The sequence below is a fragment of the Tyto alba genome, unplaced genomic scaffold (genome assembly GCF_018691265.1).
Source record: "Tyto alba isolate M040663 unplaced genomic scaffold, T.alba_DEE_v4.0 Super-Scaffold_2, whole genome shotgun sequence".
Classification (NCBI taxonomy): Eukaryota; Metazoa; Chordata; class Aves; order Strigiformes; family Tytonidae; genus Tyto; species Tyto alba.
Window position 1 is genome coordinate 22,251,728 of NW_024881282.1, and position 18,810 is coordinate 22,270,537.

General features: G+C 35.1%; 1 protein-coding gene across 1 annotated transcript in view; it reads right to left on the minus strand.

The window, feature by feature from the left end:
• Positions 1 to 535: 535 nt before the first annotated feature.
• The window catches only part of USP12 (ubiquitin specific peptidase 12), a 40,059-nt gene continuing 21,784 nt past the window's right edge, over positions 536 to 18,810 (minus strand). The window contains exons 4-9 of the mRNA XM_042792637.1: positions 18,429 to 18,655; positions 13,172 to 13,248; positions 12,884 to 12,967; positions 10,239 to 10,436; positions 7,803 to 7,881; positions 536 to 5,737 (exon numbers count right to left, since the gene is read on the minus strand). Of these exons, the coding sequence (XP_042648571.1) occupies positions 5,636 to 5,737; positions 7,803 to 7,881; positions 10,239 to 10,436; positions 12,884 to 12,967; positions 13,172 to 13,248; positions 18,429 to 18,655 (767 nt within the window). The 3' untranslated portion in view covers positions 536 to 5,635. The remainder of the gene's footprint in view (positions 5,738 to 7,802; positions 7,882 to 10,238; positions 10,437 to 12,883; positions 12,968 to 13,171; positions 13,249 to 18,428; positions 18,656 to 18,810) is intronic.

An 18,810-nucleotide genomic window follows, 5' to 3' on the forward strand; every position in this document is an offset into this window, starting at 1 on the left:
GTAGATCAGACCATTAAAAGATGATATTCTATTTGATTCACAGATATGTATAAATTGCTTCTGGAGGAGCACTCATTAATACAATCATATCAACCCAACAAATCTGTGTACAGACGGAAACTTCAAATATAGGCTTAAATAGCAAATTAAACACACACACAAAGGCACGACTATTTAATAAGCAACAAAAGCCTAGAATGGCAGGATGTTTTGCGCACCCCCTAAATCCTCCAAACACCAGAAATCTGCACTAAATGCAGTATTTTGCCTTTTGGGGAAATGCCGCTTTTATGTCATGTTAGTGGGTTAGTAAATGTAAAACTGCTTCTCCCTATTCTCTAACAGATTCTGCTGTGCACTTTCTCCCCTGGATTACGTACCCTGCGGAATGCAGATCAAGGACATGACTGATGATCCTTCTGTAATTAAAGCTCCCTAATGCTGCCAAGATGAGTTCTATAGAAGGAGCTAGATAGAAGGTATCTTGCCCTTTTCTGAGCCCTTACAATCTCTTATGCAGGCAGATCACAAGCCATTAGAGATTTGAAAGAATATAATTTATTTGTACCTTTGGGAAGAAACTGGAAGATATTACTCAGTTCATTTCAAAACTGATGATGTCTGCAAATAAACCTCCTTCTATATACAACACATTCTTGCACAAGTTCCCCCAAAGGGATTCATCAACCATAACAGCAGATTCTTAGGTTTAGCCTAAAAATAAACTCAAAAAAAATAAAAAGGGTAAGAGGCAAACAATTTTGCAGACATTTTTTAATACAGACTGAAGAAAGTTTATTTCTGCCTCACCACACTATCTTTAAAACTGGAAACAATAGACTGCAGAGATCTCTGTATTTAAAGGTGAAGCTTGTATTTGTTGGCATGGTAGTTGACTTGCATAGTTCATTTGTAACAATCAATCAGTAGCAAAGCTGCTGCAAAATGAACAACCCTTGAATACAGATTACGTAGAATATTAATTTCAGTAATAACTGAGTACTTGGAGGCTCACATGTAAAGAGACTAATGTATTACACATCTCACGTTATACTGTCATAGTTTAGAGGACTCTGAAGCCTTACAAGACAGAAACCATAAAATGTGCATACTGCATTATCAAGAAGGAAAACAAAGACTGAATTTCTAAGACACACAAAATTAAGATCAACCCAGACAAATGTGGGAAGAAAAGTGGACAATTTACATTGCAAAGTCACTCTTGAAAAGCAAACCACCTCAGGATCATTTCAACTTCTAGAAAAAAGTCACAAAAGTATCTGCAATATAACACTGCAGCCCACGGATTACTAACATGTACTGAAATGAAGTCTTCTCCTCTTACAGAAAAATGTAACTGAAGAGATACATGTACTGCTGGTTTAATCTATGAATATCATTTCAAATAACTGCTCTCAGGCAACTTAAAAAAAACACACACCAAAAAAACAAATGAAAAACAACCAACCCACCCACTCCTCAACTTTTTGGGCATCCTCAGTTGTTGATGCATTTTCAACACTTTCTAGAAGTCTCCACTCTCAGTCTTTCAGGCCAAGCTGAATTCTGTCATTGAACAGTCAGCAGTTAAACAGAAAAAAATAGATGTCACTGCTTCACGTGTATTAGCAGACAAAGCTTTGTGTGTAGGAGAATTCAACCCTGTTCTTTTATAATCCACATTGTGGAAGTATAGAATGCTAAGGTACAACTACTAATTTTGAAGGAACAGTTATGAAGAAAGTTATGAGGATCTGTTTATGACATTAACTGTACACAGCTAAGATCCTTCCAGTAAGGGCAATTGGAAATTTCTGTAGAAAAAGGTATGAAGAAACAAGGCCAAGTAAGTTTTGGTAAATAAAGACCGAAGATTTTGCATATCGAAATTTCTTTTAGTTACAAGGATGAGCTTAATAATAAGACACTACAGGATCATCTTAAACCTACAGTTGAGAGACCGGACCAAACAGCACAAGATAAAGTTCTTTTAATAAGGGAATTATGTAAGTAACTAGAGGACTCAGATACTTCAGGTTTTAAACTTTACAAACATCACCACAAAATAGTAACCAAGCAATACAGACTTTCATCTGTATGTGATCCAAACAGTGCATATGCAATAGTGCCTGTGGAAACACTGAGACAGAGACATGGGGAAAAAGCCAGGATGTCCTGTCTGGCTTCAAGCTGCTGCTCCAGAAGGGTGTGGATCTTCCGTGGATCTGGTGTTATACCTGCCAGTCCCATGCAGACGTCGAAGGGTATGGCAGAAGATCTGAGGCGGCATCGAATCCCTACGTACTAACATCTGAATGTCACCTAAAGATAGGCAGTCTGATTTATGACTAACTTCTGAGAACACAATGCGATTTAACCATTCATACAAGTACCTGAACACCTAAAAGTCACTACTTCCATGCAATGAAAGGCTATGGATGTGGTCATCACAACTACAAACATGGCAGGGTATGAACTGTTTGTAGAACTGTAAGTACATATACTCATTACAAACAGCAGTGTATACTCCAAGTGAAGAATTCCTGGATACCGAATCATACATGGATACTGTCACCAGCTGCATCTTTTTCTCCTGATGCTGGACTCCCGTTCTTTGGTCAGTCTGTCTCATATGTCAGTGCTGTAAATATTCCCATTTTTCTTTCCTTCTGTTTTCCCTCCCACAAAGTGGCAATCCAAGAAATCACTTAGGTAACTCATGCATATTTCATAGCGAGGTGCAGCTTTTTTTGAGGAAATGGAAGTCAAGTAAGAACAATATTTCAAAACACTCCCTCCTCTACCTCAGAAACCAACAACTTAAAATCTAATTCTAGAGAAGTACACCACCAAAAACATGGCTGCCACCAAACTATTTTTATAACAACACTTCTAGAAATATATAAAATGCAGTGTATTTAAACACACTTCCCCCTCCATGGCTCAAGGCAGTTAGCTAATACAAGAAATTCCAGATACTTTTTAAGTTTGAAAACACTGAAAAGCACAAAAGGCAGCTGACTGACCATTTGGGCTCCACAAAGGATACAGTACTTACCTTTAGAGAACATACTTTATTTAATAGAAGTTTTTTGCTCCAATATACAAAATAAGGGACTGTAGTCCCAATTAACATTTACATAGTTACACAGCAAATAATTTCCACCATTTACAACAACTGACAACTTCCCCACACTCCCCACTGTATTACAGCCAAGAAAAAAATCCTATAATGTTTTACATACCAATCAGTTATATTTTGTACTTCCCTGCCTTTCTTAATTTTTTTTTTAAAGTTGCAGTTTTTGATATCAGTTTAATTAAGAACTTGTAATTATTTCAGCTGCACTAAAAGAAAAATGAAATCTATAATTTGGAATCCTATCTCAAAAATGCTATACAAAATAAAAGTCAGTATCTTATAAAAATACATAGCAGAAGTAAAACCAGTGAAACAACAAAAATGTTTTAAATTTTGTTAGGGTATAAAAAATTTAGCAACTAGCCTCAGATATTAACTACATCAAAAAAAAAAAAAAAAAATAAAAAAAAGGACCAAACATTTTCAATTAGCAAAAAGTAATGTGACAGTTCTTTTACAATACTGTACCTTTAGTATGTAAAGGACTTCATCCTTCTAATGTGCACCATTATCCAATTGATTCACCCCTTAACCCTCTTCCCACTGAAAGCTGAAAAAGTTTTTAAAATTATTTGAATCCTTTAAGAAAAATCCAATCATATTTTCTGCATCTCCCACAATATTTAAGCTTTACTTTACAATGCTGGTAGTTTAATCATGATACATAATTTTCTATAAAAGAATTCTAGCCAAACCAAGGCTTTAGAAACTTTGCATTTTACAAAAGCAGTTTGTTACAATATGACAGTTGCTAAATAGCCCAATTTATTTAGTGACCCTGTTAAAGATTTGTTGAACTGAGTGAATAGGTGAAGTCATTTCCTGAGCTAAAAGATACAGGTAAGTAAATAGTCAGTTATAGCAGCAGACAGGAGACATTCTTTTTAAAAGTTGTAACAGTATCAATAAAATAACCTTAGAAAATTACAATAATGTAAAAATCACTAGCTGAAGAGGGAGTGACAAGGACATCCAAGACCTGATTGCCGTAATCCGGAATGTACATCCCATGACTTTGCAGAAATTACATTCAGCTACTGTCAGACAACGTACTGGGAAGTGGAAGAATGTCAAATCACAATTGTTCACATTACTTACAGATCAGGTGTTTTATCAAGATTTAGTTCTTAATGCTGTTCCATAAACCTAAAGCAAGGTAAACTGCCTAGTTTCAGAAATTTTCACTCTAGGATTTAAGTATTATTACTTTTAAAGGAATGTGGTATCTTCAGTCTCATGAAATTCCAAGCCTATTTCTTCTTATTAATGAGACATAATTTATACTTGAGACATTAAGTGGTTTTTGAAATAGTCACCCATGCCACTGGAAACAGAAGTGGATCCATTTTTAGGAGAGGGAATAATATTCTTTAAATGGTTTACTCTGATCCAAATCATTACAATTTGCTTAGAGTATGAACCATTAACAAATTATTAAAGAGCTATAAAGACCAGTATACCACCACTGCACCATCACTTCCTTATGATATGCATTCTTAAAGTCTTCTATGTAATAGTTTGATCACTTTTTTTTTTCACTCATTAATGGAAAGAGGATATTCTAATTTAATTAAATAAAGCACCTCACTTAGATACCAGTTCCTCCAGAAGGAAATCTCTCGTTATTATTTTTTACAGATATTGTAGGCATTGTTTTTAGAATTTATATTGGTTCTTCTTTAACATTTAAACATAACTAGTTTTAATTCAAATTAATATATAAAATTTCCAATACTTGTTAGAATAAAGGACAATACACAAGATCCTAAGTTACAATAATTTATAAATAAAAATAAACTATTACAAACCAAATCTTTCCCCATACGGAGATTAAAAGCCATAATCTTGACTGATTGTTCCCGATCATACATTATAAATAACGTAAGCTTCTTCAGAGAAGCAAAACAAACTTGCCTCCCTGACACCAGTTTATATCTTCAGTTAAACTACTACCATCAAGAAGGCAATTGTGTTGGGCCCAGATATATCTTCTTGCTTACATGCTAACCCTCCCAACCTCATTCTTTTAAACTTGAGCTCAGGAAACTTAGTTCACAAAGAGTCTTTTACCTTTTATACACAAAGTCTGTATAAAATACAGATTTCTAATGCTCCTATTGCACCAGTCTGGCAGTGCAGTTAGAACCTGATTCAAATTTCACTGAAGACCATGGAAGGTTCTCCAGTGACCTTAATGGGCTTTGAATTAGGATCACAGACACAGTATTACCTAAAGGAAAGCTCCTGCAAGAGTGGCTGGTATCTCTCTTTTTGCTTATGGGATGCAGTGGAGATGTGTAGTCAGCATGATACCTGAGCAAATCAAATGACAATGATACATAGGTTTTAAGAATCCCAAACTTTTGCTTCGTTGTGTGCAAACTGTGCTACTGCCCCTGGAGCTCCCTGCTTTCCCTTTTTTCAGTGCTTGCTCCATTCCAAGATAGAGAAGATGTGAGGCATAAAAAAATCTCTCTTCACTACAGTTCACCCTCAATCCCGAGACTGATAGAAGAGGATGTAACCAGACTCAGAGTTCTTTGAGATGTCTGATGTCAACCCGTAGAATTCTTCAATAGCTTGTGCATCAATTTTCTGTATGTAAAAACCCAGAAATTTAAAGTAAGAATATCTTGCATATAAAACTCTCAAACAAAAATAACTTTCACCTAATTACATAAAGTAATAAAATCCAAGTAATTCTTAAATTTGTTATATTTTGGTTTTACCTCTGCCATTAACCAGACACAGGGTAGCAGCTGTATTTATTTTTTATATGAATTTGTATGTATTAAGTGAACCTGCAAGTGCAATCTGGTACAGATTGCTTGCACAAATTTCACACAGAAAAGTTTTAAAGACAACAATATTCCACTGGGACTTTATATCAATATGAAGAATGTAAGTACAAACTATCATTTCTAAATCAATGCAGTGTAAGACAATCAAGTGCAGAGGAGAAGGTAAAGAATGAAGGCTAACTTTTTCTGGTTTTCACACAGAATGTTTGCTTGTGATTCTCTTAGTTTAGAAAGCCTCCTATAACCAAGATTTGGGGGGAAAGATGTAAAACTTCCGTTGAGAAGGTAAAAAGAGTATTGTCTGGTTTTCATTGTCATCATTTTCAGCTACAAAAGAAACAAACTGAAAGCAAGGTCTCTTGCCACATTTTCAATCAAAGGTAATTAGGCTACAAACAACAAAAAAGATTGAGACATAAATTTTCCTTCACTTGGGCAGATTTTATTTCATCTCAGTCCCATTATTTGGAATAAAACCTCTCTTAGGAAGGAGTGAGACATTCCAACTTGATGAACCATAGGCCTAAAAGTCAATGAGATGATGTTTTAGATTTAAGAACAAAAAGATTCTTTCCTGCCTCTTTAGAAGGAAAAAAAAAAAAAAAAACAAAAACAAAAACATTACTGCCAGGTGTTACTGCTTTTGGAACTGGAGGGATTGTCCCTGATGTTTGTGAAATGATAGGAGATCTACTACAGTGCTCTCTGTTTTCCCTGGAGGAAAGTGAACTTTTGACCCTATCAAGACATTTCAATTTACTTGTGTATCTTGATAAGACACAGAGGCAATCCTTTTACTTTCCTAACAGATCTGTATGTTTCCATGCTTGTCATTTCTTGTGTGAAAACCCATCCATAATGTGGCTCCGAGATAAGAATTCTTCAATATCCTTGACTCGTCCTGCCAATTAACAACCTAAGTCCAATACCCGCCTCAATTTATTTCTTTTCAATTGTGCAGTTCTTGTGTATTGTAAGGAAAATGTAAAGTATTCATTTTATAGATTTAATTAATTCAAATAAAGTCAGGAAAAGGACAGCACAATCATACTTCTGTTCATGCACAAGCATAGGCAAGGGGGAAAAAAGGAAGATGACAGAACAAGAAAAAACCTGAGATGATATAATATAGGGACACCAGCAGTTTCTGCTCTTTCTCTCAATAAAGAATAAAAGATAACTGATGAACCAGAAAGATAACAAAATCAAAACTGGTGAAGGGAATTCTGCTTTTCCACAAAATTAGTTGGAAACCTCTTTTTTAAATAATAAGAATTCCTAGAAGAATGGCTAATATTAGCAAGAATACCACCAGAGGCAAAAGGCTTCTGTTCCAAAGATTAACTTTTAAATTTTAGGGCAAAATCTCAAAAATCTGAAGTTTCTTCCTATTTTGATATTTGTTACACCTTTGTCTGAAACAATCCAGGATACTCAATAAAACTACCAGACCAATCCATTCCATTAAATCACAAGTTCCTAGAAATATGAACAAATGGCTTGCTCAAAAAAAATCGCCCTCAGGAAAGAAATGAAGTAAAACCAATTTATCTGTATCTTTATTAGCCATGTCTTCTGGCCACAGGAATACCTTACTAAAAAAAGGTGAAAGATAGTGGCCATACACAGAGCAAGTTAATTTAAGAAGTATAAAAAACAAAATTCAAATCAAAGTATCGTACAGTCAAACTGTAACGTGCAGCTCTGCACTCAAGAGTTACTGCTCATTTAGATTGGGGTTGGACCCTCTTTTCATTAGCATACCAGTCCTTTTACTTTAAGTAATCATATACACAAGGGGGGGTGGCATGCACTCTGGTTAGTATGAGAAAAAAAGTCCAAGGTTACACAAAGCTTACCTCAACAATATCATCGTCAAAAAGCAACCAAAAATCATGACTCTTCACTATTGCAATATAATGTCCTCTGTTAGGGCCACTGTAAAATAAAATTAGAAAAGAGCACAGACAATAATGCACATGTATGTAGAAATATATTTAATTAAATTGGGTTTTTTCTTCATAGAAAAGCAATACTTAACAGTGATTAAAATGACTACCAGTACAATTTCTGTTTGGATGTTTCCTTTTTTCTCCTCCACTTATATCATCTTCAAAATGAGGTCTTACTTATCTCTACATTTAATATTATGATGAAAAAAGGATTATAATTTCAAATTACAAAAGCAGCACAGGCATTGAAAATATAAAATAAATTTAAAAAGAGTCAGAGAATTAAAATCAAGAAAACATTCTGATGTTTCACAGGGACAGAACAGATCCCAAACTATTTCCGATCTTCAGAAAGAAAAAGCTGTAGAGCTGCTCTTCATTTACAGTCTCAGTCAGGGATTTCTTTATCTGGTCCACTGTAAACAAAACCCAAATTAAACTGATAGTTTAGAAGTCTCAAGAATCCTCACAGCAATGAGAAGGGCTCCCAATTACATTAAAACTGTTATAATGTACAGCTCTTCGGTTTATGGCAGACAAAAAGTTTCTCCACAAGTATGACAGAAAAACCCAAAACAAAACCCCTTTAAAAGGGTCCTATTTCTAACCAGATTCCAAGCAAAGAAATAATACACTTTCTGAAATCACTGAACCTTATAACTGAAAGTGGACAACCAGTTAAAGCAGTTCTGGAACTGCCTTAACAAGCTAACAGCACCCATCCAATTTTTATGTCTAGATTTGGGAGGGAAGGTTGCCATCTGTGAGAGACACATCTGTGTATCAAATCACAAAATCACACAACTCAATGAAAACAGGGATCATCTCCTTCCACAACTCTGAGAATGAGTAAGTTTTCAAGACTGCAGCTTGATTGAGGGAGAAACAAATAGTCAGAATTGGACAAAATGATCAAAAATTGACAGGTCCTGTTCTCCCTAAAACCCAGAATAAGAAGTGTTCCAGAAGACTGTGGCACAAAGGCTTATTTTCCAAAATTGTCCTGGACAACTTGAGATTTAGTCATCTTATTTCTACTCTAATACTAGGTCTATCTAGGGAGGAATGGGGGTGGAACAAGGGCAGTAACTAGCAGCTGGAGGGCAGGTCTGCCATTTTGAGGGACATGAAAAGGTTGGAAGAACAGGCTGATAAGAACCTCATGAAGTTTAACAAGTAGGAACGCAAAGTCTTGTGCCAGACTAGCTCATCCAACAGCATCAACTGACCGATGCTGTTCCAACAGCATCAAAACCCAAAAAAACAACTGGCTAAGTGGGCCCAGAAGGTCAGTAAGATGAGCTGTTAGCCAGCAGCGCATCATTTTGGTGACAGGACTGAGAGTATGCGGGGCTGTACTCTCAGAGTAGAGCCAGCAGGGAAGTGATAATCCCCACCGCTCTGCATTCTTGGACCCAGAACTGGACATGGGATTCCAGACATGACCTTGTCAGGTTACGGGACAGACTGATAAACTGGAGGAAGTCCAGTGGCAGGGCATGGGGGGATGCGGAATCACTGTGAGAACACTGATGGACTGGAACAAATTGCCCAAAGAGGTAGTGAAATCAGCATTTCTAGTCACAAAAATGAACCCAGTGCATCCTAATCTAATGTCAAATTTAGACCTGCTTTGAGCTTTAAGTAGTTGACCTCACAATGTAAAATATTCTGTGATTCTAGATATTAAATCATTGTTTTCAACTGCAAGGATTTTATCTCAAAAAGTACTTTGTAGAGCATCCCTGATTTTAAGACTTGAAGCCACAAGAACATTTGTTGAATATAGAAAAATCAAATACAAACCTAACATTCATATTTTGAAAGCAAGGAAACAAAGTAATCAACAAAACTCAATGTATGGATATATTTCAGAAAATGTTGCTTAAGCCTTAAAAAAAAAAACAAAAAACAAAAAACAAAAAACACACCCTAAAGGAAATGCTGTATAAAGGAATCTGTTAAATAATGCTCTCCTTCCCAATAAACTCTTTTTAAAAATGATCTGTAAACGTTATTAGTGTTACATGACACCATGTGTTTTGTGGGGTTTTTTTAAACATAGTTAAGTTCATGCAAAGATCTCTGATGTGAAATATACTGTTACCACTTTTCACAGTGAACTATCACAGCAACAAAGCTGTATGTTCTGTCAGGATTGGTAGCATCTCCCCACAATAGTTTATTTCCCCATAAACTTTTAAGAGATTTTTAAATGCTATTAGAATTATGCGATACTGGGTACTTTGTTTTGTTTTGTTTTTGTGTTTTGTTTTGTTGTTTTTTTTTTTTTTAAACACAGTTACACCTATACAAAATTCCCTTGTGTAAAATAGTTATTACCTTCCACAATGAACTACCACAGCAACAAGGTCATACATTCTGTCAGGATTGGTGGCATCTCCTGAGGTGTTAAATAAGCGAAGCTCTAAAGGAAAAACTACTCTATAAGAGAGTTTTGTGTATCGATGCAGCTGATCCATGTATTTAAATCTCTTCAAATGGAGAGCTAGAATCATAGGCAGCTTTTTTACTTTCATCCTGAAAAAAAAAAAAAAAAAAAAAAATCAAACACACTCAAATCAACACTAGTTCCAATATCCATTCAATATTCAGCTGATATCAACAAACAAGGAACATGTCTTACTGTAGTATTTAAAAAATTTTGCAAACATTAAAAGAAGCTCAAACAATCAGATGTTTAACAAATATGTCATGTGTTGCTAAACTACAGGTAGACTTTAACAGTTGGGAGAATTGTAAATGTATTTAAAATAATAAGCTATAATATATAACAGCCATGATGAACCCACATAATAATTCAGACATAATGACTGCATAGCACAGAATTCAATTTTTAAATAAACCTACCCATAGCTTTCCTGAGTTCCCAAAAGCAAAACCTAGATCCCACTTGGTAGACAGTGGAGATACTGCAAAGTTGTTCCAGAGATCCCGTTCCAGTTGAATTTCTCAGTAAACCATCCAAGTCAAACAAGCTTTTTAAAATAAGCTTTGTTATACCACTCTGTTACATATGCATTACTCCCAAGTTTTCATATCAAGCCATTAATTTAACACTGCCAAGGGATACAAATAGCCCACTGTTATTTGCCTTTACCTCATGCTACCCAAACAAGATAATGCTGTGCTCACAATAATTTTGTACAAACATTGCAGCAGATTTTATGGCAGTCAAAGCCAGAAAATGATAATCTAGTTTTACTGAGGGCTCACTGGCCTCTTTCGCTAGTTGGAGGTACTGAGATCTTGCACCAGTGCATCTAAATCCTCATCAGCCAACCACAGCTGGCCTGGCAGCAAACACAGACTTCCACTCTCTGGGCAATAAATTTATCCGCACTACCAGAGCAACCAGAGTGCTCTACTTCTTGGCACAGCTAATTGCCTTCGATCAGCACTGTGCTGAATTTTTCAAACCCCAGCCCTGAAAAGTAGCTCAAAAGTCTCAACAATACAGCCCAGGTTTCAGACATGTCTATTAAGACCACATTTTCAGAATGTCATGAAATGGTTTACAAGACAATCCTTTTTTCAAAAGATAGGGGGCTGGGGTCAAAAATCCTTGAAAACTCACCTTCTTTCCCTTTTTCTCATTAAACTTGGACTGACAGTAACCTGTAGGAAACCCTGCTAGACTCAATTTTTTTCCATGGCCCACAAGGGAACTAGGAAATGAGAAAAGCAGGAGAAGGGCAGAAAGATGACAGAAGCAACTATTTTTAGGGAGAGTTACATTTTATTATATTACTGAGATATGGATAAAATTTCTGCTCTATTTCTTTTTTTCAAAATGGAGTCCTCTTCTTATAATGCAACTGTGTTTGATAATAGGAGCTCTTTCACTGGTGAAGAAATTCAGTATGCCACCTTTTCTAGTTGAGTAGACACAATCACAGATAAGCACAATGTTATTGAGATGGAAGAAAATTATGACTGTAGTGAAACCGAATTTAAGCCCCATATGAAAATCAAAATATAAACAATAAAAGCTGTGTTTTGCCAATATGGCAGTGCCTACAGTTCAGGTTTATGTCAACACAGCTTATGTTGGCCAGGGATCACATTACCTCCCACACAGAAAAAGAGCTAAGGCAACAGAAAACAACAGGACAGACCTGGCTTCACAACCCTCTAATACACACCAATTAGTAAGCTTAGGCAATGTGTGAAGGCAGACTTTGCAGATGAGATATGCCAAAAGCCATGAGCTGAATCTGTGGTAAACCAAATAACCAGAATCAGTGGTATAACCAGTAAAGCATGTCAGCATTTCCACTCCCTCAACTTTCTCAGGTAATAAATACCACAAAGTACACAAAATCAGTGGTTTTTCAAGGGTGGAAACAAGACTAGAAGAATTATTAGGCAGACAAGAATTGGTTTTAAACATAATCAATTTCAGGCTTCCACAGAGCTTCTGGAGCTTTTCAGGAACACTCTCAAGCAGAAGTTTAGCACAACTAACTACGCACTTTTAAGAAACGAGAAGTTCAGTTAACAAAAAAAGTTACAACCCTCATTCTGACTGAATCAGAAAAAAAATGCTATACTGATTCTTACAGCAACTGGGGAAGGTTTTTATTGTCAAGACAAAACCAAGTTTAAAAAAATCACATAAAATCAGTAACTTTTTACCATTACCTATAATCTTTGATTAGTCACTGAAACTTTGTTTTAACTTGTCTTTTTAACTTATTTTTGGTCTTAAGACCATTATTTTTCTCATTCATAAAATAATGATCAAAGGAGTCACAAAATGCTTTACATGGATGTCCATTACACATGGAAGTAGGCTCACTGAATTCAAGAGGAATGTAACCAAATTACTCTTAAGAGGAAGAAGAGAAAAATTAAGGGAAAAGAGTGTCCTCCCCCTACCTCATATACACACACACACAAGGTAATAAAGAGTATTTTCATCAAATGCATGGGTTACTTTTTTCCCCTCCCTGAGTCTGATGTACCTTTTATGTGCTTCTTGCTTACTGCGACATTCTTCACAGTAATATTTGTATTCACTGCACAGAGTTTCTGTATTGCTGAAACCCCTGAATGAGGAAAAAAAAAAAAAGCTATAGATACCAGTTTCTTACCTGAAATATACATTTAAATATGTACAATATAAACATAATTTTATACTCTTGAGTCTACCTAGCTAGAATTTGCTAAGCTTGTGAGCTTTTAGTTTTACTTCCTGCTTTCTATGCCTCAGATAAAAGATAAAGTACAAAAATTCAGATTTTTGTGTCTACCTTAAGCAATGAGTGATTGAAGTATTCTGCTCCACATCAACTGAAAGGTCTAAGAAGTCTTCATCTTTGCTGCTTATCTACATGAAAAAAGAACCAATATAGTAAAAACAAGTTACACTAATTTACCTGTGGTTTTCAGTACCATTTTCTATTGACAGAATGCATCTTTTACCTTGTAACAGCCTTTTAGATTTGTTACAAGTGGCCTTTATTTCAGAGATGTGCTAGATCTCTATTTCTGATTTTGTTCAGGAAAAGGGAAGTATATATGTGCCTATGGGGGTATATAATGCCAGCTGTCATTATGCTGTGATTTCACCTCAATAATATTAATGCCAAGTTCCTTCTACACCTGACTCTTTTCAAAGGAATACAATCGCTGGGATTATTCTATTTAGTGTTCTCACCTCTGTTCTTCCCCTGTGATTCCCTCCAATTGAAAGTTATATATTTGCATATCATACTGCACCTAATAAACAGAACAGATATTTTGAAGCCTCTTCCTGGCTAGATTCATACTCTTAAATGAGCAGCAGATAGAAAATTTGTTGGTAAATGAGAGCTTAGGTCTTGGTCTGATAGACACAGGATGGAGCATAGTCTTTTCTTATAAAAATGCAAGAATAACAGTTAAAGTAAAAAAGAAATTGCTAGAAGCAGAAAATAAATTCCATCACAAATCCTGAATAATTGTGATGAATGAAAGCCACAGCTGCCCTGAAAAATCAACTATGTCATTATAAGGTTAAGGTTGTAGATTGGTATTTCCTAAACTTTTGCCTACTAGTGTTTCCTCTGTGTATCTAGAGATACTCAATGACACCGATGAGAATGTCCTTTGACTTTTATGACTCCTAGTTACAAAAGTAAATGCTTTTAGAAAAGATGCCTGGCTGCAGTTTCTTGATTGAAAGCAGGAAAAGTTAAACTAATGTCACTTGATCTTTAAAACATATGAATTTATGGTCCCTTTTCAACTCAGAATAAAAGTAAATTTGGAAAGTTGTGCTTTAACTATCAAGAGTTGAGAAGCACAGATTTCCTAAGGGCAGCATACATGAAGAATAAAATGAAAAATAGCGGTGGACAGGACAACTATTTCTGAGAATTAATACCATAGGGCAAATTGAAAAACTTACAAAATTAAGTTAGAAGCTTCTGTTAATATCTGTGAGAAGACTGGGCAAGGATCCCTCCCATTCTTCTGTAGCTAATTCTTCCAAGAGTACATGTATACTAACATAGTGACATATTTTTTGGTACATCACATCTACTACATCATTTAGATGCTGAAGTGTAATGTTTATACTTTTAAAGGGATCACAGAACATATATGGAAAACTTCTAAGATGTTTTAGGGTGGAAAAAAAGTGCCACCTGCATCTCCAGTGTGCTGCACATTTCCTGTCTTCAGGGTTGTACTGTGGTTTAGCTGTGCAGACAATTCTTCAGAATATCCCATTGCAAACCATTTTTGGAATTATCAAACTTGAGTCTAAGAACTCTGGTGGAAACCATCTTAGCCTCTGAATCAAGAATGGCTCAAAAAAAAAAAAATCAGTTTTAGAAAATACTCTACTGCAGTCTTCAGCTAGGACAGCTGAAATTAAGGAGTCATGTGATCAGTGTTTTTCAGGCATGCAATTAGATAATTCTTCCTCTCTTGGTTAATCAAAGAAAAATTCATGAAACAATAAAGATTTCTATCAGGCAGCTTTATCCCACGCAGAAGCTGTAAGTGTGGGGAGGAAATGGAGAAGAGGAAAGGGATGTGTTGTACTTGGTTAAAAAAAGATTGGTACAGAAACCAGAAGTTCACAAAAGCAAATCTTCCATTCTCAGTGATAATATTGATAATACTGCCTTAAAGAACCTCTCTCAGGTTAGCCAGTGGTTGTGCACTTAGGATCATGAGGAACCATTAAAGGCTTTATTGAAAGAATAGGCAAGTGGATTTCTTCTGTCTATGTTGCTCATTTAGAAATTGCTATTCTTAATTTTTAAGATTATTTGAACAGTACTACTATTTTTTTTTCCCAACATTAACTCATACAGGTTTAATTAAAAAAAAAAAAAGGATAATTTATTAAAAAAAAAAAAAAATCACCCTCCACTCTAACCTGTCCACCCCTCCCTCTTCTATAGAAGTCCTGTTTCAAATAAATGTCAAAGTTCCTTAGACTAAAGCTGCCAATGCTATATATTTCAATCACCTGCAGAATGAAAAAAGGATGGACACAGTCAGAAAACCTCATCACTTACAGAATCAAGCCCTGATGTGTGCAAAAAGCTACTGGAGTGATCCTAGCAGAAGCATGTGAATAATACTGAAGAATTCGAGTGTTCCAGTATTCTGGCTAAAGGGGATGGTATATTGTTCTCACATCAAGGACATAATCTGCACTCAAACAGTTCAGCTGCACTCTGATGACCAATGTCACACAGAACAGAAAACTCAGGGGGCTAACACTCATGGAATCTGTATTTCTTTCAGTTTGGAATTTCACTAGCAATGTGAATCAGCTCATTGACAAAAAAGCTTTTGCACCCATAAGCTCCCATGTGTGCTAAGACAGAAACTATTTTTAAATGCAGGTGAAACAAAGGGCATGATTTATCTTGGCTTTTTGTTTTTGTTTTTTTTTTTAAAAAAAAGAAGAAAGGAAAAACAAGTAGGGAGTAGTTAAGGCTTCCATAGTACTCCTGCAAGAGCGACCACTGAGATTTTCCTTATTGCCTTCTCTCAGTCCAAAGCAGAAATGAGCCAAAGAATTTTATGCCTTGTAGAGTCATTTGAACACAAGAGCAAGACCATCAGCTAGAGAAAAACATTATCAATATGCTTGGTGCTTTTGATCCAAGATAATTTCCTACTCGCCTCTGTAGAAGTACTGCCCATATTTAGCCATTTCAAATTTAATTTTAATGAAGTCAATTACATTATTTTCTGGTTTATTGTTATTTTTTCCATAAATTGTGAGAGAAATCTGTAAAACCAGTGAACTTCTAGATAAATTTTATCAATTAGCCACAAAAATTTGTAACATTCACTTCATCATACTGTCTCTATCAAGGAAGGGGGAAAGCATCGTAACAGGAAACCACATTAAAAGCATGTAAAGAAAACTTACAATCAGTCTTTAACTTATTCATTTTAGAGTATGGCTTGACCCAAAACACAAATCTTTGTTAAACAATCTGATCTATATTCCTTACGTTCCACTGTCCATACTTAAACTGAGGATAAATCCTTAGTCAGTTATTTCTTATCTTAAAGAGGGACTAATGAGACAGTGATTCCTGGAAATAAGTTCTTTTCTATAATCAGGACAATCGAAATTAGAATATAATCTTGCCATGCTGCTTTTAGAAACACTGAGTAGGTTTGGCCAGTTAGAAGATAATCATTCTCACTTAAAGCAAAGATACATTATGCTTTATATTCAAGTATGCATTAAATTTCAAATTTAAATAAAAAAAAATATATTAAGGTTATTGCCTTATCATTAAGAAGCACTAATTCATCCACTATTACTGTGCAATCTTCCACATGAGCTATATTCGAGTACTCCTGACATTTTAAGTTATATTTCTAAGCACAGAAAGACTAAATGCCAACAGCGTCCAATAATCATTAAAAGAATCATATATGCTTATTATATTTGAAAATAAGACACTATTCCCAGTAATGCTACTTTTTTAATGTGTGTAAATGTGTTTCTAAGTGCCCATTTTCAGGTCACTGTGTTTTAATTAGACACAAGCTGATATACTGAATAGACATAAACTGATAAAAAGTTTCCAGATTATTAGGGCTTGGAAAACAAAAGCCCTACTATACTAAACCCCAATGTGTATTAGAACACTGAACTTAAAATTCAACTGTACAAGGAGGCACAGTGACAAACATATGGCATATCCTGTTCTGCAATAGCTAACAGAAAAATAGAATGGAGCAGTATTAGTAAAACTCTCAAAATTGTGATAGTCCTGATAACTAATAAAATATGCTGGCAAAGAGCATATCAGCATTTTAAAATTGTATTAGGGACTGTACCTAGATCAAAATACTGACAACAGTAATTCACTATGCCATAGAGAAGAAAGGTAATGATGTCAGTCACGTTAAGGGACTAAGTCATTTTTCAAGAAATAAAAAAAAAAATCAGTTCAGGAACTAAGAGAAGCAATTGACAGTTGCCATGAAATAGTTATTAGGGAAAGGAAATGTATCAGGAAAGAAAATATGGTAGCTAGAAATCAGCACCTAAATTACTCAAAATACCATAATGTACTGAAGTCTGCAGTTACACTACATATGACATTATGAAGCTATTTTCTTTGAAATAAAGAGAGGTCAGTATTTCTAGAAGACGGAGAAAATTACATGTGAAATATATTGATTTAATCTGATTAATTCCTCCTTTCCAACACCATGCTGAAATATGTCCATTACCTAATTAAGCTAAGGAAAATGGGTATGAAGAGTCATATAAAAAAATACAGCCGTTTAGCTTTTCACAATATCTAAGGCATAGACCATGACAGAATTACAGTAATTTTCAAATCGTGCTCCTTTTTCCCCTTTCTCAAGCAGGTAAAATTCAATTATAAGTTTTTCTGAAAGATATACTTTCTCTTATTGTAGAACTACTCTCAAAGAAAATTTCAGTATAGAGTTTATTTCTCAGGGTCTAGTATTAGAATTCCTATGGACAGATATTTAGGAAAGGGTTACTTCTCCTGCACATTAAGTTCTGTTCTTTGAGAACCCCAGTCTATTGTCTCAGTGCCAAAAGTCAACCATAATATCTTGATTTCAATGGCTTTAAATTTAAAAACTAGAAATCGGTGGAAACCAATTCAGAATAGTTATTTATGGAATGTATCGCTAAGCATGACATTAAGCTATTAAATTTGAGAAGCACTCTACATACCCAAGTAGCAAGCTTCATTGCTTTTAGGCATATATCCATTTAGAATTTTCTAATCTAAATTTTTAATTTGATTATGATCACACTGACAGAAATTCAAATGGGCATTTCCCAATGTTGACCAAAACCCTTTTCCTACAATTCATGCATCAGTTGCTGAAATTTTCTCACTAAAAACAAAAAAATGCAAATGTTCATATGAATGTGAGATCTCTAAATAAAGAAATTAAACTAGTATGTTAATCTGTTGAGATAAATGCATCAAGAAACATGAAGTTCTGCAAAATGGAAGAATTAACTTTACGAAGTATATACAGACTTACAGTTTCACAAGTAAGACATCTGGTTTCATTAGTTAATGTTCCCTGAAAGATTTCATGAACCCAGGTTGGGTCTGGTGGGCTGTTATTTTCATTGTCGATGTTGCCATTAGGTAGGCGACCATTTTGTTTCTCTTGTTTTCTTTCCTCTTGCAAGATATCCGCAATTGTATTTAATAGATAGTTTAAGAACTCATGTGCATCCTGCTGCATATAGTTATCAAAAAGTTCTACAAGATAAAACAGAATGTTTTTTAATTGATTGGTTGGTGCTATGCTATACTACAAAGAAGTTTTTAAAAGAAGTCAAATTTCAAAACCAGTCTTTATTTCACATATTCAATCATTCAGGACAACACAACACCAACCCAAAACACGTAATTCA